Source organism: Gopherus flavomarginatus, chromosome 3, assembly GCF_025201925.1.
Source record: "Gopherus flavomarginatus isolate rGopFla2 chromosome 3, rGopFla2.mat.asm, whole genome shotgun sequence".
In the NCBI taxonomy this organism is placed as follows: Eukaryota; Metazoa; Chordata; order Testudines; family Testudinidae; genus Gopherus; species Gopherus flavomarginatus.
Genome location: NC_066619.1, coordinates 69514885 through 69535318, shown reverse-complemented (window position 1 = coordinate 69535318; position 20434 = coordinate 69514885). Strand labels below are relative to the sequence as shown.

Sequence of the window (20434 nt, the reverse complement as noted above, 5' to 3'; positions counted from 1 at the left end):
GCAGTGGCAGCTCCTGTCCAGGATTTAAAAATAAGTCTGCCGAGTTCTGCATTCACTTTGAGCAGCAGTGGAACTGCTCCTGTCCTCTGGCTTTGGGTGAGGCCCTGAGGTTGGAGAGTGAACCTACCCAGCCCCACACTCACTCTGGCTCCGTCCTGACCCACAGTGCTGGGTCTGAATAATGGAGAGAGCACCCAGGCAGTTGCAGCTCCATTCTGTCTCTTGGTGCTTCCCTGGGCCCAGCATCCTGCTCCAGACTGTTGCCTCTTGTCACTAGGAAGAGACTCAAAGAGCTCACCACAGCATTGTGCGACACATGCCAAGGCTTTGCCTTTGCCTGCAAAGGTGAGTGTGTGCACCAAGGGATGGGGGCAGCCCAGCGACTGCTGAACTGGCAGGTAGATAAACTTGCTGCGGGGTGGAGGTCTGAGCCCTCTGTATAAGCTGACCAGATAGCAAGTGTAAAAAACTGGGACGCGGGTAGGGGGGTAATAGGTGCCTATATACAAAAAAGCCCCCAAAAGCTGGACTGTCCCTATAAAATTGGGACATCTGGTCACCCTACCTCTGTACCACTTAGCCCTAGCCACTCAGCACCTATAATCAGGAGTCAGGAAACTGGGTTCTTTTACTGGTTCTGGTATTATAGACTCAGACTTGAAGGTCAGAAGGGACCATTATGATCATCTAGTCTGACCTCCTGCACAATGCAGGCCAAAGAATCTCACCCACCCACTCCTGTAACAAACCCCTAACCTATGTCTGAGTTATTGAAGTCCTCAAATCATGGTTTGAAGACCTCTAGGTGCAGAGAATCCTCCAGCAAGTGACCCGGGCCCCATGCTGCAGAGGAAGGCGAAAAACCTTCAGGGCCTCTGCCAATCTGCCCTGGAGGAAAATTCCTTCCCAACCCCAAATATGGCTATCAGTTAAACCGTGAGCATGTGGGCAAGACTCACTAGCCAGCACCTAGGAAAAAATTCTCTGTAGTAACTCAGATCCCACCCCATCTAACATCCCATCACAGACCACTGTTGATAGGGGTCTAGCAATTACAGAAAGAGCAACCAAGCACACAGATTTGGCACATATATTATGAAGAGCTGCGCAGCTGTGGATGTTGCTTACATCTGACATGTTAGAGGAGAGGTTCTCATTCTTGTGCTAACTTTCAGTTACTCTGTCTGTTAAATGGTTGGAGTGATAATGATTGCCTCCAAAGGTTAGGCCTTGATCAATAAGAAATAATCTGAAGTGCACAAAAATATGAATTCTAGTGCAAGAGCTCAAACTAGAATTCATGGTCTCTCCTTGGCTCCTTCCATAAGCCAGCACGGAACTGGACTTGTTCTGTTTGCAGCTCAGTCTCTGTTGGGCCAAGGAGAATACTCAGTGCAGATGGAGTGTTAACCGAGCCAATAAAAACCTCTAACAGATCACAAGCTAATAGAAAAGTGTAGATGTTTAAAACCTGGCAAAATCTGAGTGTATTTTCATGAGGCCCACAAGGAACTTCCCTATTCCCAGAACTACTGTCAAATTTCAAATTCTTGCACCACAGAGCAGAGGCACTACAGTGCTTCAAAGATTTTTCCTTATCTGCACTCCAGAAAACTAAGCTGTTCTGATTTATCTTTTCTTTCTTATTATATTGAATATTTTGGTTCTTCCCCAAAAAAGTAAAGGAAAGGGAAAGAAGGGAAAGAAAAAGGGAATAGCAGAGCCACACCTCAGTTTCCATCTGTCCGGAATTAATCAAAGGTTTCCAAAAACGTAGATCAAATTTTTTCAAATTTGTCTGAAGTCCTTCTTCCCTTAAACATTACCCCTCTCTTTAGCTACTAGGTCAGTCAAGTCACTGAACCAAGTTTCTATCCCAGAGGCAGTTTGCTCTTCCATCTAAGCAATATGGATCGTTTGGGTATTGCTGAATTTTTTCAAAAGAATTCAATTTAAGACAGAAAGCAAGCATGGTAAATTTCAGCCCAAAGTGTTAAAATTTGGCAAAGTAAAATACCAGCTAAAATAAGAGGCCTGTAAACAAAAGTGTGAGGCAACCCTAACTTCAGCAATGATAGCATCTTCACACGTCGTCAGTAATACCCCCCCAAAATTTGTCATGGTCCATCTTTTCTCTCTGGCCCCTTAAACAGGGATGATAGATTGGGCTGGGTAGCAGAATACGTGGGATTCTTTGGAGGAATTTAAATCAAATTGCACTATATCAATGTATTGGATCTTGAGGTAACAGGTCTATTGGGGTTTTCTGAAGTTGTCTCAGAGCTTTGGAACTGTAGAAGTTAAAATTTGAAATAAATTAATAAATACATAAACAATTATGCAACTTCAGCTTTTCTCGAAAGAGTTTTCTAAATGGTCAGGAAAATGTAAAACCAATAAGCAAGGTTAAGATTCTGTCACAGGTATTTTTAGTAAAAGTCAGGAACAGGTTGCAGGCAAAAAAACAAAAAAAAAAATCACAGAAGCCCACAACCTATTTCTGACTTTCACTAAAAATACCCTGGGGGTAAGGGTGGACAAACAAACAGTGCTACTGGAGCATGAAACGGCTCCAGCCCCACCACTACTTGTGTGGAAAAGGCTGTCCACAGCTGTTCCAGCCCTAGGGGGATGACCCAACCCTAGCTGCTGCTCTGGCAGCTCAAGAACTGCTGCTCCTGCTGCCCTGGGTCTGGACTGCCAGTCATCTGTTCCAACTGACCACCAGTAAAGATGTTCCGGTCGCCGCCCCCCGGCCGCTGGTCTGGTGGCCCCAGGGCTGACTGCCTGTCAGCTTTTCTAGTGGCTGCCCGCCTGGCTGCTGTTCTGTCAGCCCTAGGACTGGCCAACAGTCAGCTATTCTGGTGGCAACTTCTCCAGTAGCCCTGGGGCTGACCTGCTCCTGCCCTGTCCCAGACCCAGTCATGGAGGTCCTGGAAAGTCATCGAATCTATGACCTCCCATGACTGAATTGTATCCTTACCAATAAGTAAATATTATCTACAGCAGGGGTTCTCAAACTGGGGGTCACGACCCCTCAGTGGGTGGCAAGGTTATTACATGGCAGGTCACGAGCTGTCAACCTCCACTCCAACCCCGCTTTGACTTCAGCATTTATAATAGCGTTAAATATATTTTAAAATGTTTTTAATTTATAAGGGGGGTTGCACTCAAAGGCTTGCTATGTGAAAGAGGTCACCAGTAAAAAAAACTTCGAGATCCAGTGATTACAGTGTATACCCACTATGGAAACTAAGGTACTACTGCAATTCAGCCAGTAGACAATGCCTATTCTATTTGCTAGTTAAAATAAACAGTTATTCCTTTTACAACAATATTCCGCAGTGTGTCCATAGTTTGCACTATAACTGCATAAAAACAGAATATCACCAAAAAGAAGAGGTGAAAGTTAAATAATCATGAGAATAATCATGAGACAGATGGGGAACTTATAAAACAATGTAACTAATACTTGTTCACCATGTGTCCAGTTACTCACAAATAAAACATTTCACTCCTTTTATTAGTCTCATGTCTACAGAATACTGCACGTCATTTTAAGTTACAATCTGATAATACAACAGGTCAATTCTATATGAATGAATTAAATGGCTACTTTTAAAAAAATGCTCACTGCATTACCATGTTACAGTACTTAATTTTGCTTACATGCTTGCCAGGGCTTGGGATGATCAGCTCATTTCAAGCAGCTCAGGTAATGACACGATAAAGTGTCTTCTTCTGATAAACGAGTCATGGGGATTAGCAGAGGCTAAATGACTGCTTCTCATATCACAGAGGGGAAAAAACTGCAGGGAACATGTGCATTCTGATGAGTTTCCCACAAATAAATTCAAATAAAGTCTTAATTCTACACGTACAGCAAATTTTCTAAAGACAACGACTAGAAAAGCCCTGGCAACATTAAGCTACAAGTAATGTTCTAACTTTCACTAATGGCTTTTCCTTTGTTCTAAACTCTTTTTGCCTGGGGACCTGGATGAGGCCTGATCTTGTTTCCATAGGGGTATTAAATACACCAGATTCAGTGCAAACAGATGATGACACGTAAAAGTCAAAATGGAAGCAGAGACTTATAGGATCTCTGCCTGATGCACAGCAGTCAGTGACTATGCCATCTGGACTTCAGAACCTGACATCACCAGAGAACCTACACAAGAAACACAAAGAAACAATGCATTTCAGAGCACGAAACTCCTATTAGATAGGACAGATATTAAAATGTAAACTTAAAACGGATCATTTTCTCACATTTAATAAACTGGAGAGGGTTCAGAGAAGAACTACAAGAATGAATAAAGGATAAGAAAACATGCTTTTAGTGACAGATTCAAGGAGCTCAATCTACTTAGCTTAACAAAGAGAAGGTTACTGGGTGACTTGATTATAGTTTGCATGTATCTACATGTGCAATAAATATTTAGTAAGGAGATATTCAATCTAGCAGGAAAAATAACAACATGATCCAATGACTGGAACTTGAAGTTAAACAAGTTTAGACTGCTAATAAGGTGTAAATCTTTAATGCTGAGGATAATCAACCATTGGAACAATTTTTAGAGCACCATCGGATGTTTTTCTAAAATATTTGCTCTAGGAATTATTTTGGGGAAGTTCTATGGCCTCTATTATACAGTAAATCGGACTAGATTAGTAGACCTCTGAACGTATACAAAATTTATATCCATGGATATAAAACAGATATCTGCAGAGCTGCAGGGCTCTACCAGGAACAGCAGTAGTGAAAGCAGCAGCATATCAGGCCACCGATGACAGGAGCCAGCAGCCTGGGCAGTTCCCCTGGCATGGCTGTACTGCCTCAGCCCTGTCCACTGGTGCCGGCACCATGCTCACCGGCAGCTGTCCCTGGTGAGGCTAGTGTGTGAAAGCAGCTCACACACTCCCAGACGCGAGTCCCTTCCACACCACAGTGTGTCTCTCCTGTCTGGCAGTGTGGGAGCCACTTGCACACACCAGAATCACCAGGAAAAACTGCCAGTGAGCCTCTTGTCTGCCCCAGTGGACAGAGCTGGGGCAGTACAGCCACACCAGAGGAACTGGCTACTGTGAGTGGTGGCCCGACATCTGCTGCTTTTGCCACTGCAGGTCCTGGTAGAGCCCTGCAACTTTGTGGATATCCGCATCTGCAGATATAAATTTTGTATCCACACAGGGATCTATAGGTCAGTGGTTCTCAACCTTTTTTCATTTGAAGATCCCTAAAAAATTTCAAATAGAGGTGCAGACCCCTTTTGAAATCTATTGTCTGTACCCATATGGTTGAATTCTGCTCAGTCAGTTTTCAGTCTAAGTCTTTCACGGACCGTTTAGACATAGTCCACAGACCACAGGTTGATAACCACTGGACTAGATGATCACAGTGGTCCCTTCTGGCCTTGGAATGTATGACTATTGCTATGCAGTCTGCAATATTTGTTGTAAGCTAGCCTTTATTTTCCCTCAGCTGCTGCACACCACATTACAAGAACCTCCTAGAGCCCACAGCCAATAAACCCCATGTATAGAACAACATCATCACAGTTGTGGCTTTTTTTTCTTGTCTCCATCAGTTGAAAGAGAAGAAAAAGCCTGCTGAGTTGGCATAAGGGCACAATCAAAAAAATCCTCACATTCTACATTTTGCTGCAGATATTGGTTTATGAATTCAGTTTTTTTAAAATTCTTAGCAAACATTCATACTGCTTTTTCCCCAAACTAATGCAGAGAATGTGCATTTTAACTGATTTATTTTTGTAATTGCACTCCAGCTGAAAGTAATTAATTTAAGAGGTGTAACTACAATAACCCCTCTCCCCACTATTTTGCACAAAGTTTGCATGGTGAGAAAGACAAATCATAGCGTACAATAAGAACACTGAAATGCATCTGAAATACACTTTGTGATTAACACAGCATTTCTGAGTGTACTGCTAAGACAGTAATTGTTTAAACGTGGCTTTTTGTAATAGCAGTAGCACGAAAGCCTACAAATTAAAAAAGTACAACTGTGTTACCTGATGTTTTCTCTTCTGAAACTGATCAAACTTTCCATCCATTCCTTTCAATATAAGTCAATATGTTAACTTCTTCAGATTCCTGAGGTAGTATAAACTGGTAACAGGGGTTTTGAGGCTATGCTAGGACTTTTCCATCCACCTGACACTTACTTTCAAAACTGCAGAAATTCTTAACTCTGTACACTGGATTAAAGTTTGCTAGAGGAAGGTCTGCGCAGAATAGAAACTCCATAACTTTATTTTGATAAGACTTTTTCCCTTCTTGTAATGTAAGATATTGTGGTTTTCCAACTAACCTAAGAGGCGCTTGTTTTAGAGATAAATTTCTAATTCCAGCAGCATTAGTCTCACTGCTCTCAACTCCTGCAAGTTTATGCTATTGGGGCTTTCTACCCCAGGGACAATCTTCCACAAAGGTGGAGTATAGAACTGACAGTGTTATGGTGCCACCAACTGGGAAACATGGAGTCCTGACACTGTTTGCAATTGTATAAACTTCAACCAGACTCCTCCCTCCAGTTTTCTTTCCTCCTCATCTCAAAAGCATGAAAGTTTCACCTCAGCTCTCTTACTTTTACCCTCCTTATGCCTCTCTCCTGCCTGAAGACACAAAGAGGAGAGGAAAAAGCAAGGAAAAAGGCAAGAAAACTAAAGACAGAATATAAAAGTTATTGCCTCTCTTCTCTGGAGGATCCCTCACATTCTTCTAGCAGTTTGTGGCTCTCTGGGCTGGTGAGATGTACAAATATATGCTTCTGCATTTTGTTTGTACCCTCTTCTGCATGTTGCCGTTGTGAGTATAGAGCGTTCATGTGTTTTCTTTGTTTTGTTTTTTCATCTTCTTTTTCATACTGGTTTTCAGTCATGGCTGCGACTCTTCTGCATACTTTTTCCAACTTGTCCAGGGTAGAAAAAATTGTTATTTTTCAGATTGCTCTATGTTGTCAGACTCTGTAGGCTCTGCTTCCTAGTGATAAAGCTGGAGGAAGAAGGGGATCTGGAGGATCTGACTGACTTCTTTTTGTGCTTCCTTCTTTAAAAGTGATTTCTTATTGACAGCTGCATTTTGAAACAACACCATATGCATGAGTCTTACCCCATACATGAAGCCAACAGCTATCTGAACACTAACCATTTGTCTGAACTAGGGAGACCTGTGAAAACCATCAACATCCAGCTCTGTTTGCCAGGGATAGTGAGATATGTATCACTTGCCTGGTTGCTGCAGAGATCTAGAACTGGGACGTGGACGTCCTGGACCATAAAATTGTAACATGAACACACAAAAAAATCAGAAAATCCAAAGCTTTTAGAAAGTAGTTTAGTTTTGTACTACATATTGAGTACGCTTAAACATTTGTACCAATTTGAGATACATTTCTGGTTATACTAGTATTCTGAATTTTAAGTAACGGAAATCTCTCTCAAATCAGTAGAAACTTTCTAAGTTTGACCACTGTATACTTATTATAAAATACCCTGTTGGATGTTCTGGGCTGTAGCAGAGAGCGGGAAGAGCAGCAGTTGCAGACATGCGGAGCACCCTCTCAAGAGCCCTTGGAGCTGCAGGTTGTGCAATTAGATATTATGATGCTATCAAAATAGCATATAGTTCATAATAAATAAGCGAAATTTCTTGACATATGTCATATAAAAAACTTAATGGTTCGCATTTGAAGAAAGTTTTCTGATCATACATATGATTTCCTCTATACATCTATGCGTGAAGACAGATAATGCAAAAGCTGAACGTGATGCTTTTTCTTTTGGACATGCTCAGTTACAACAAACTGAATTTGTACTGTATGAGACTGGTTATATTTTTGCAGATACAAAAACATCTATGCAGTGGTAATAGGTTGGCCTGCTCATCTTCTAAAGGAAATGAGGTCCCTCTCTTCCTCCTCCCCCCAGCCTTAATAGTATCATCTTTCTCATAAGCAGTGTCGGAGAGACCGCTAACCTAATTTCAGAAAATTCCAGCCAGTCCCTACATCTCCCTCTATACATTTTTGGGTATAAATCTAAATCAATATCTTAAAGCAGATAATAATGGCAGTTACTTTTCAGCACTTAAAACCCAAGCAAGGAAACCTGTCTAACATGATTAGGAACACTTGTGTTTTCTATCTACTTTTTTTTTTTTTTTTTTAAAGTAACATTTTGAACACAGAGTTCTAAATTCTCTTGGGTCACTTTTTTTTGTCTTTCTATTTAATAGTCTGCATTACAAAACAAAGCAAATTTTATTACGATTTGATATTCTGAATATGAAAAAATCATGAAGGTACTGCTCAAGATATCAGATGACAAAAAAAGAAAAAGAAAAAAACTGCATTTGATTGATGAATTGTATTGTCTTCCCAAGCAACAGCTTGGAGAAATGAAAGTAGGAGAAAATAAAATAAAATGAAAACTAAAAACAAAACTTCAAAGAAATACAGTCTTTCATACCAGCACAGGCCAAGAACATAACCCCTTGGTAATAAACAAACTGTAATTCTTAACAAAAATACCAAGATAAATGCACCCAATAGGCTAGAGGTATGTTAACACCCAAAGCACAGGCATTGACAAATATAAAACTAACTTCAGAATGGCAGTTTTCCTGGTTGGTGGAAATTCAGCTGCAAATCCTGCCCCTTCTCCGTAGCCTAATAAGACCCATCCTGCAGCAAACCAATGTGGTTCTAGAGCATGTGGTGAAGGGAAGGAGGAGACTGGGAGCAGAACAAATCCACTGGCACAGTTGCCATTTTAAGTATTGAAGCCTTCATTTTGGGGGAATATTTTTTAGACTAGATAGATTCATATATATGTTGACATCGTAATTTTTCCTTTGCTGAAGTGTACTATACTAGTAATGAAATTCCTGGGAATGTATAGTAAGAAATGGGTTACTGGTCATACGTAAACACCATATCATATTAGTGATATTCTGAGAATGCTCCTTTTTATTTGGTTCCATCTCTATAGAATAATAGATAATCAAAATGAATCTACAATAGAACATGGCTTCCATTTACCGCCCCTTTGACACACTGCATTTGATTTCCTACTCACAACATAGAAGTCTTGCCTCAGATCATGAGGTGGGCACCTAACAATGGTGGGCATATTTCTACAACCCCTATATTAATGAGCACATATTTAGTAGTCCTATTAAAGTCAGGGGGACTCTTTGTGCTATGTACTACGGAATGTCAGTGAGAGTTGAAGAATCTAGCCTCAATTAACTTCTTAAAAATCAAATAAAAATAAAAGTTGACCCCTAAGCTCCTCAAATGCAGTTCTACTTATACTACTTTCAGGCTGTTTAATTAATTAATGTATTATTATGATTAACAGTGTCTGTAGAACTTCCTAATAATAAAATGAAAAATCATTCATTATATAAAACTGACCATAGTGGGCAACATTACAGAAGCACTGTGCAATCTCAAAAAATATCAGCAGCTACGATGTCATTTTGTCAGAAGAAAAAAAAAAAGGGGGACAAAAACTAAACCAAATTAAGATGTCTTGCATCATGCTCTGAAGTTTGCTACACTCAAGTCCTGGCAGACCACCAAGTATAATGAATTCCAAAACCAAGAGCCTTCAGCCTAAGAAATCCATGAATTAAATCCCCGACCTCCATTAGCAAGTGACTCCCAACTGATCTTAACTGCTACAAATGGTTATAGAGCAAGTCTGTGTATTGTACTATACATCTTTATACTGTGGAAGTAGTAGTTACCTTGTGCAGTAACGATGGTTTTTCGAGATGTGTCCCCCTCATAGGTGCACCACTGTAAATGTGTTTGCATCCCTGCGCTGCTGATCTAAGAACTTTGGTAGCAGTGTCCATTCATCTCGTGCAGCATTGCCTCCCTCCTCGTGCTCTGCCACAGGGCTAATCAACGCTATGTGAGCGAACCCTTCTCAATTCCTTCTCTACTGCAGAGCTATGATGAGAACTCTGAAGTAGAGGGGAGAAGGGTGGGCCGTGGAGCACCCATAGGGACAGACATCTTGAAGAACCATCATTACTACACAAGGTGAGTAACAACTTCTTCTAGTAGCATCCCTATGGGGCTCTACTGTAGATGACTCCCGAGCAGTAGCCCTCACTAGAGGCTGAGGTTTTGGAGTCGAGTCTGTTTTGGATGATGGTACCGTGGCACTGAATCTGGCATTTGTAGCACAGTCCTGAAGGATGGCATAGTGTTCTGCAAAGGTATGTGTTGACGCCCAGGTAGCTGCTTTGCAGATTTCTAATACATGCATATCCTTGGAGAAGGCGACGGATGAAGAAATCAATCTCAAAGAATGTGTGCAGACTGCAGATGGAGGTGCTAAATTGAATCTGGTAACAGAGTTTGAAACTGTTCAAGACCCATTTAGAGAGTCTTTGAGCTGAAATCGCTGTGCCTTTGGACCTGTCTGTGATGGAGAGGAAGTGTCTCGGAGATATCCTAAAACCTCTTGTCCTGTCCAAATAAAAGGCCAAGGCTCTCCTTACATTGAGGGTATGGAGGATGGCTTCCCTATTATCCTAGTGAGGCTTAGGACAAAAGGTTGGAAGGTAAATGAGCTGGTTCACATGAAATGCAGAAGTCACTGTGAGATGAACTTTGGATGTGATTTAAGCATGACTTTGTCGGGAAAGAACACTAAATGGGAGATGCGCCATCAGGGCTGCTGTCTCCCCTATCATTCTTGCGGAGGTAATGGTGAATCTCAGGAATGCCATCTTCATGGAATGGTGAATTAAAGAACAAGTGGCCATGAGTTCAAAGGGCAGTTTAGTCAGTCCTTTTAACACTAGGCTGAGGTCCCACTTTGGGGTAGGAAGCTTGGATTGGGAAAAGAGGTTAGCTATGCCTTTGAGAAACCTCTTTATAGTTGGTCGGGAAAAAATCAGTACCGTTCTACCTGCTGGTGGAAGGTCATTATTGCTGCTAAATGTGCTTTTAACAAGCGAATTGAGAGTCCCATAAGAACAGCCATACTGGGTCAGTTAGTCCAGTATCCTGTCTTCCAACAGTGACCAATGCCAGGTGCCCCAGACGGAATGAACAGAACAGGTAAGCATCAAATGATGAATCCCATCACCCATTCCCAGCTTCTGGCAAACAGAGGTTAGGGACACTATCCCTGTCCATCCTGGCTAATAGCCATTGATGGACCTATCATCCATGAACTTATCTAGTTGTTTTTTGAACCCTGTTATGGTCTTGGCCTTCACAACATTATCTGGCAAAGAATTCCACAGCTTGACTGTTCATTTTGTGAAGAAATACTTTCTTTTGTTTATTTTAAACCTCCTGCCTATTAATTTCATTTGGTGACCCCCCCCCAGTTCTTGTGTTATGAGGAGTAAATAACACTTCCTTATTTACTTTCTCTACACCAGTCATAATTTTATAGACATCTATCATACCCCTCCTTAGTCTTTTCTAAGCTGAAAAGTCTCAGTATTATTAATCTCTCCCCATACAAAAGCCATTCCATACCCCTAATAATTTTTGTTGCCCTTTTCTGAACCTTTTCCAATTCCAATATTTATTTTTTGAGATGGGGTGACCACATCTGCATGCAGTGTTCAAGATGTCGGCGTACCATGCATTTATATAGAGGCTATATGATATTTTCTGTTATTATCTAACCCTTTCTTAATAATTCTCTATTTCTTGAGATTCAACAAATAGTCCAGGACTGTGAGGAGAGTGGCTGTATCTGGGGTGACCCTTTTTGATTGGCACCAACATCCAGAACCTGTTCCACTTGCATGGGTAAGTATGACGGGGTAGTCACTTTCCTATTGTGTAATAACACTTCCTGTACCTCTTCATAGCATGATGTTTCTGTGTGCTGGAACTATGAAGGAGCCAGGCTTTGAGCTGTTGTATCCCCAGGTTGGGATGGAAAGTGCATCTCTCGCTCTGCGAGAGGAGGTAAGGAGTGATAGGAAGGAGTCATCAGGGGACACAGCACCAGTTGTGACAGATAAGGATACCACGTCTGTCTGGGCCAGGTGAGAGTGATCAGTATCATGTGTTCTTTTTCTTTTTTTAAACTTTCAGCAGGACTTTCAGCAATAGAGGGAATGGGGAAAAGGCATGAAGAAAGCCCTTGTCCCATGAGAAGAGGAGAGCGTCTCTCAAGGGATGCTGGCCGATGCCTGCTCTGGAGCACTACTGTGGCCATTTCTTGTTCTAGTAAATATTCAGTAGGGCCACGGAGGAGTTGGTGATGTGGATCTGATAGCATGGTCCACCAGTGCCTGGCGGGCTGAAGAACGTACCAACATCGATATTTGTACCGAAGAAGCCATGCCCAAGGTGAATTCTATGGATTGTTTGCGCTCAGTCAGTACCAATGAATCCTTGTCTCTGCCCACTGCATCCTTAGGCAGCCTAACATGCTCTGTCAGGGCAGTACTGCGCAAGCCCTGGGTACCAGACTTCGACAGCTTCAGTGTTATCGGTACAGATGATACCAACCAAGCCAGGGATTGTTTTCAGCTCAGTCAAGGCTTGCTGTGGGGGACTCTCAGCCCTTTTCTTAGAAGCCTCGCATGAGTGGCTCGTGGGTACCTTCTTGGGCACACCTCCCTTAGAAGTAGAGGGTTGCTGAAGGGCCATCTATATTAGGAGTTTGAGTCTGTGATGGGATGTTAGATGGGGTGGGATCTGAGTTACTACAGAGAATTTTTTCCTGGGTGCTGGCTGGTGAGACTTGCCCACATGCTCAGGGTTTAACTGATAGCCATATTTGGAGTTGGGAAGGAATTTTCCTCCAGGGCAGATTGGCAGAGGCCCTGGAGGTTTTTCGTCTTCCTCTGCAGCATGGGGCACAGGTCACTTGCTGGAGGATTCTCTGCACCTTGAGGTCTTTAAACCACGATTTGAGGACTTCAATAACTCAGACATAGGTTAGGGGTTTGTTACAGGAGTGGGTGGGTGAGATTCTGTGGCTTGCATTGTGCAGGAGGTCAGACTAGATGATCATAATGGTCCCTTCTGACCTTAAAGTCTATGAATCTCCGCTCTCTATCCTTTCTGGATCTGGGCTTTAGTTGTTGGCACAAACTACATTTCTGTAGTATGTGGTTCTCTCCAAGACAGTGGACACACTGAGAGTGTCAGTCAGTCAGTCACCTGGAGAGATTCCTTGCAACTAAGACACTTCTTGAAGCCTAGTGAACCAGGCAGACCCTGTCTAAGAGGGTCCCCCCATGGGAGAGGGAGGAAGATGAAGGAAAAAGTCTGAAATAAAGCTTTTGAGGTTTGGGGGCAATAAAAGATGAAGGGGTGAAGAAAAGAAAGCTTTCCTTTTGGAGCTTCCCTAAAATTAACAATTCTGAAGAAGTTAATCTGCTAACGGTCACCTAAAGCTTCATCTCTAGCCAGGGGCAGTTGAGAAGGAACTGAGACCTTGGCTACACTGGCACTTTACAGCGCTGCAACTTTCTCGCCCAGGGAAAAAAAACACACCCCTGAAAAAAACACACCCCTGAAAAAAAACACACCCCTGAGCACTGCAAGATACAGCGCTGTAAAGCGCCAGTGTAAGCAGTGCCACAGCGCTGAGAGTGCAGCTCCCAGCACTGCAAGCTAATCCCCATGAGGAAGTGGAGTACGTGCAGTGCTGGGAGAGCTCTCTCCCAGCGCTGGTGCCACGACCACACTCGCACTTCAAAGCGCTGCTGCGGCAGCGCTTTGAAGTTTCGAGTGTAGCCAAGCTCTGAGGAGGGTTTGCCCGCACAGTGTTGGTTAGCCTCGTGGCAGAGTATGGGGCTGGGGGAAGCCATGCATGCACGGGCTGAACGGACACTACCACCAAAGTTCTCCAATCAACAGTGCAGGGCTGCAGACACATCTACAATGGAGCATCCATAGGGACACTACTTGAAGAAGACTATTGTTTTAGATCTTTTCAGCAAATCTTACTTACATTAATTCACATCAGCAACTGGGAGACACAAAGTGGATTATGAAATTTGAGTATGTTGTATCCTTTAAGACACAGCGCAGAATAAGGGGCAGTATTGCAGGGATAGCACCAGAAGCGATTCTGCCTCAGGAAGGCATATGTTCCTGTACTCTATAACACATAAGGGGAGTGCATCTGCTGCCAGGTCCATTAATGGAATGCAGCCTGTTCCCTCTGCAGGCTGGTGTGGAAAGCAGGATTGGTTCACCTTCCATCTCTTCTGGGCACCATGCATCTCTGGGGGAGTAGGGATGTATTCCCTGTACTCCTGAGTGTAAAGACTGCAATTGTGCATGGTCCTTACTTGGGCCAGTGACTGATATGGAACTGATATATACATTATTATATGACTACTGATTTGTAATAATAACTGTACCAGTGCAACAGTTTTTCAGCGGCTGAAAATAAATAATGCTATTGGGGTTTCACAAATGCGTGGGTTTTTGTTTTTTGTTTTAAACAACAACGTGTGATGTAAGTGCCTTAAAAGACGTAAGTGTTGTAAAATAACATGATTCAGTTAATTTTTTTCCAGAAACTATTTACAGGTATCATTAAACAACCAACACATTCAACGTACAGTAGAATATCAGTAGTAAAAGCAGTGAAACAAGTATGTTCTAAAACCTTTTAAAAAAAATAAATCATTTCAATACTTGGGCAAACTATGCCTCCAAGCTACTTAGAATACTACTGTGTGACCTGAAAGATTTTAGCACCTCAACTTTCAAAAGCAACAAGGTTATTTAAAATTATTCAATATGATAACTGGCAACTGTACCCTGCTTCGAAATGCACATTGAAAGATACTGCAAATTCTTTATCACAGTAAAACAGAAGACTAATGGAATTAACCTTGATCAGCTTTAATAAGACAGAGAAGAAAATATGGTCTTAACCAGTGTAGCTTTCATATTAACTGTGTTAAAGGATAACGTGACACTTTCAGAAACTGAGACAGAGTTTCTAAGTAGATTAAAATCCATTTGGCTATTTCCATTTAACAGACAGTAGTTAGAATTTTACACTTCCATCTGGTTTCAACAAGTCTGTCAGTTTATTAGAAAAATCCATGTGTGCATTAATATAAGATATGGCAATTTCATGAAAGCTGCAACATGCAATTCCCTTAACAAGAGATCTGAGCCAGACTTAAATGAGGAACCTGCGTGGGATGCCTGTCTGTAATTATTTAGATTGACAGTTAACAAAAATTCCACTATTCCTGCATCTGTATGATTAGATTTTAAGAAAATATTTTAGAGCAAATATTTGAGGAACAGAAATTCAATATGCTATTTCAAATTAAGTACTTGTCTAAATATCAAATCTTTCCAAACATATGCAATTAACATGCAGTAAAAAATGATAATGTATGTAGGCATACTACACATAGGTGGTTTCCACCTTGCTCTGAACAGAATCTACACACCTAAATTTAATTCTACTTGCATCCTATATTGGGCTTGGCTTTACATATAAGTCAAATAAAACGTGTCAGCCTAAGATTTGTCTCCACATTTATCTGTTCATGAAGTTATCATGTAGACCTTCACCTTTGCTAGACCCAAGTTACCTCTGGCCAGAGGGAAACTCATCTCCCCTCTATCCAAGGTAGAGTTACAAGCTGTACTCGCACAGTGAGTCAAAATGAATCTGTCAGCATCTCCCTGCAGAATTTCAACACCGGCTTCACCTGGTGGGTCAACAGACAAACTCTTCCATCGTGCTATATTTATTATACACAAATTATTATTTCTGGTTCATCTGGGATAGTGTTAGAGAAAAACTTTGTATAAAAGAAATGAATATGGGAAAGAAAGGCTGACATTGGTCACAAGGCTACCACACAATGATACTGGGAAATCTAAAACAGTGGTTCCCAAACTTGTTCCGCTGCTTGTGCAGGGAAAGCCCCTGGTGGGCCGGGCCAGTTTGTTTACCGGCCATGTCCACAGGTTCAGCCGATCGCGGCTCCCAGTGGCCGCGGTTTGCTGCTCCAGGCCAATGGGAGCTGCTGAAGTGGTGGCCAGTATTTCCCTCAGCCCACACCGCTTCCAGCAGCTCCCACTGGGAGCTGCGATCGGCTGAACCTGCGGACATGGCAGGTAAACAAACTGGCCCAGCCCACCAGAGGCTTTCCCTGCACAAGCGGCGGAACAAGTCTGGGAACAACTGACCTAAAAGTACAAATACTAAAAATTGCAAAACAAGCTGTCCTCCAATTTTTATTTGTACAAATTTGGCAGCACCAGCATTGGACATGGGATTAGCAACAGAAACTTTAAGCAGTGCAAGCACTGCTTAAAACTAGCATAGCTCTATCAGGTAAAGTGATCTTCCATTGGCAGTATATAAATAAATCACTAAGCAGGGAGGTTAGAGACAGGATAAAATGGTGAACTGAGGGAATCAACAAGTCCTGGCTGATTGCATAAGTACTCAGATAAGCGGAAGTCTCCTCCATAATATTGTTGGCCTTAAAAGCAAGCAGTACAGTAAGTAACTCAGACAGACTGTTGGTCAGAGGTGCTAGAAGCTGAAGGAGTATCAGTGGCACCTGCACAAGGACCCAACTGATGACAATAAAAAGGGCATGAACAGACAACCAAACTAGGCAGAGGCAGAAGACTCCCTCTAAGAAAGAATCAAGCGAAGCAGACTGTGTCCCCCAGAACAAAAGACATGCAAGATGCCAAAGCAGAGAAGAGTGGGGAACACTAAGGGTGGCATAAAAGATAAACTCAAAGGACAGATTGCGTCCCAAGATTGGAAACCAGAATGTATGAAAGTAAGACACACAATGCCACAGATCCCATTGTATGCAGCTCCTAGTCCTACATTAACCAAACCTTGTTTCTGGGGCGTTTACAAGGACCACAGGACCAAATCTTTTTCTACCCCTTAAGAGAGCTAGTCCTTTATATCTGAACACCAGTAAAACCATGTGGCTCCACTGAGGGAGAGCTGAAGCATGAAGAAGAGACCCTCACCCTCTCTGGTGAACTGGTAACCCATGGCCTCATTATGAGGCATAGTTTTACACACAACCAACCCACGATTTTTGCCTGGTGACATCAGAATGGCCCTTCCAGTACCTACTAGGAAAGCAAAGAAACTGTAGGTTCATAATTCAAAACCGTGCTTTCCACATGGGCATCTCCTCGGTTGGTACTTATGGATGGGAAAAGAGTATCAACAAATAGAGAATAAGCTAGTAGTCACCTGGGAAACAACACAGTATAAATCATGTTAGGCTCAGAAAGTGTTCTAAGTATCTTTTTTTAAAATATACATGTGTACCATGCAAGTTGTCTGCAGACTGCAATGTCATACACAAGTCAGCAAGAGAGACTGTACTCCTGCAGAAAAGGGTGCACCTCATAATGCTGTGGCATGTCTATACTACAATCTGAAGTTGACCTATCTAAGGTCAACTTACAGCCAGTGCAGAAATTACTGCAACGACTGATGTCCACATTACCCTCCTTCTGTCAGTGGTGCGCATCCTCACCAGGAGCTCCATACAGGTCCCCATTGGGAGCCCAGCTGTCCTTCAGGCTTCTTGCTTCCCTGTGTTCAGCCAGGAGCAGGTGAGGCAGCTGCCCAGGGCTTCTCACCTTCATCAGTGAAATCCACCCCTGGCTGCCACGCTCCCGTCAGAGAGCCAGGACCCTGGGGGGTAAATAGGGCTCCCAGTGGGGAGCGGGGATCCCAGGCACCAGCCCAAGCTGGTTTGAAGCAGAAACCCGGTAATTGCTCGGCTGGGGAGTCGGGAGCTGGCTTTCTTGCTAGAGCCATGAAATTGACAAAACAGCCAACAGCAGTTGAGTCGCCCTAATTACACCAACATAAGCCCTACACCTCTTGTGGGTGTAGTAGGCACTTACATCAGTCGGAGCAAGTTTGTAACGTAGACACTGACATAGTTAGGTTGACATAAGGCAGTCTGTGTCAACCTAACACTGCAATTTAGACCAAGCCTTAGTGATGTACTTTACCACATTTTAATAACCAAAGATTCAAAGTATAATATTGAAGAGAGTTACTATGGAGACTGTCAGCATGACTTTACTTCTATTTTTATGAAGATTCATAGTTTAAGACCAGAGGGGACCATCTAGTCTGCCCTACCCAGGGCAGACTAGATGGTACTTGCTATACCTCTCATGAGCCTAATAGTGTTTGTTTAAAGCATAACTCGTGTTTTCTGGAAAATATACTTTAGCCAGAAGGCAGCGAGTAGCCCTCAAGAGATAGAGAATCCACCAGTTCCCTTGGTATTTTTTTTCAATGGTTAAATAACTTATTGAAAAACTGCACCTTATTTCTAATCTGAATTAGTCTGGCTTCAGCTTCTAACTATTTGTTCTTGGTATGCCTTTCTCTGCTACACTAGAGAGCCCTTTAATATCTAGTACATTGCCTCATGAAGATACTTATACACTAATCAAGTCGTCTCTCCATCTTCTTTTTGATAATCAAAACATACTGAGCTCTTTAAACCTCATATTGTAAGGTATTTTCTCCAGCCCTCCAATCATTTTTGTGGTTCTCTTCTGCACCCTCTCCAGTTTTTCTATATCCTTTTCAAACTGTGCACATTATAGCTTTTCCACTTCACTCAAACTGTAAGATTCTGTACCCCACCCCTTAACAAAGAGTAAGCTGCAAGCAGGAAGCATGATGAGGGATCCTCCCCTCACAAGGCATGAGCAAGTTAAAAATGGCCAGTTAATCTTATAGGCAGCAACTGGAGGAGAGCCAACGAAAGATAAAGTCTAACTGAAGATGAAGACCTGCTGGGCAGGGGTAAGCTGGGCTTGTATAAAGACAGGAAGTTGAGAGCAGTTGAGAGCAGAAGGGGGCTGCAGGGAGGAGCTTTGCAGTAACTAGATTAAAGAAAAGGAGTTAGCTATGGACAAGGAGGAGTTCTATGGGGAGAGTATACTTTGGATCCTGCCCTGGACTAGAGAGTCTGGAAAGAAGCTTAAGTATTTGGACTGTGAATAAATTATTGGAAGATCCAGCAGGAAACTGATGGTCAGATGCCTGCAAAGCCATGCCATGAGGGGGTGTACTCTGGGTAGCACTCTGCCACAGCATGATTGACTTCACATGGATTTCCTGAGATTGGGGAGCTACCAAGTTTGTGATATATCTAAAACAATAAAATATACTAAATAAAATGGCATTATGCAGCAATAATAGGATTCTTTTATAGTGCCACTGATGAAAGTTTTGAACCTAAGTGCTATACACTTAGTAGCTACTGTGGTACAGCAGGGCCAGAGGGCAGCAGGACAGTGATCAATGGGAGGTATATATAGTAAGTCCTATGATCAGAGACTTATTCCCTGTGGACTAAGGAGAAGTAATAAGAGCACCTGGAGCCAGTTAAGGCCTTGCCTGAAACCTAATAAACCCCCCTGTTTCAATCAGACAGGAGAGGGAAAGGAGAGCTGACTGTAGTCTGGAGGCGTAGTGCTGTTGACCAGGGAATCGGAGTACCAGGGGAAAGGATACCCTGCCCAAGCAGGGCAGAGGGACTCCACAGTTCAGAAGACAGACAGAAACCCTGCCCAAGGAAAAAGAGGTTAAGAAGCCTGTGAAGCTAAAGGGGCTGGGACTGAAGTAGGGGGTGGACCTGGGAACCTTACCCACTTCCCTTCTCTCCCCCTCCAGGGCATTAGCAGAGCCCAAGAATAGGGGCAGGGACAACACTTTGACCCACCACAGCAAGGAAAAGTGAAAGACACACTACAATAGCCTTGGCCATTTGCCACACTACTTAGGCATGACAATTCCATCTCACTATTGTGGAAGTTTCCTTGTACACTTTAGCACAATTTGCTATTGCTGATAAATACTATATAAAATAGAAGGGCAAGGGCTTAGTGTGCATTTAAACTACATTTAATATTACCTTCGAATTATTAGCTTAATGACTGAAGGGAGCATAGAACTTCTGCTAAAACTGACTATTTTACTTCATATTTGACCTAAGGAATAAAGATATTGCTGTGAGTTGGTTTAAATCTTGTTATAGGTAGGGTGTAACAGCCACCTTTCATTCAGATTAAATGTACAGCAATGGCTGAAACAATAACAGCAGCACACAAAACACTAGTTCATGGAAAAGCTTGAGTAGAAGCTGAAATATGTGGCCCAACTGGCTTTAAATGCAAGGGCTGCAGCTTTGATTGGTAGAACTGGTTCCATCTGTGTGCACATGGGAGAGACAGAAGCAGACAGAAAACTGAACAGAGAGCGGGGCTTGGGGTTGGGTTGCTGGCTAAAAGGGGCTTGAATCTGGGAGCAAGGAAACTGTCTCCACTGTTCGATTCATCCTGTGTTCAAGGAAACTAAACTTTGGACATTCATTGTAAATAAACAAAACTACAAAGAAAATATCT

General features: G+C 42.5%; 1 protein-coding gene across 17 annotated transcripts in view; it reads right to left on the bottom strand.

Moving 5' to 3' along the window:
- The window catches only part of FER (FER tyrosine kinase), a 456227-nt gene that overhangs the window by 293354 nt on the left and 142439 nt on the right, over nucleotides 1–20434 (bottom strand). Inside the window, exon 11 of one of the 17 annotated variants that reach the window (XM_050945738.1) lies at nucleotides 3616–3809. The exons of 15 other annotated variants lie outside the window; for them this stretch is intronic. In XM_050945738.1, coding sequence (XP_050801695.1) covers nucleotides 3693–3809 — 117 coding nt within the window. In that variant the 3' untranslated portion in view covers nucleotides 3616–3692. Of the gene's footprint in view, nucleotides 1–3615; nucleotides 3810–4144; nucleotides 4172–20434 lie in introns of those variants that run through there. One more of the 17 variants, XM_050945739.1, reaches the window with a different exon arrangement.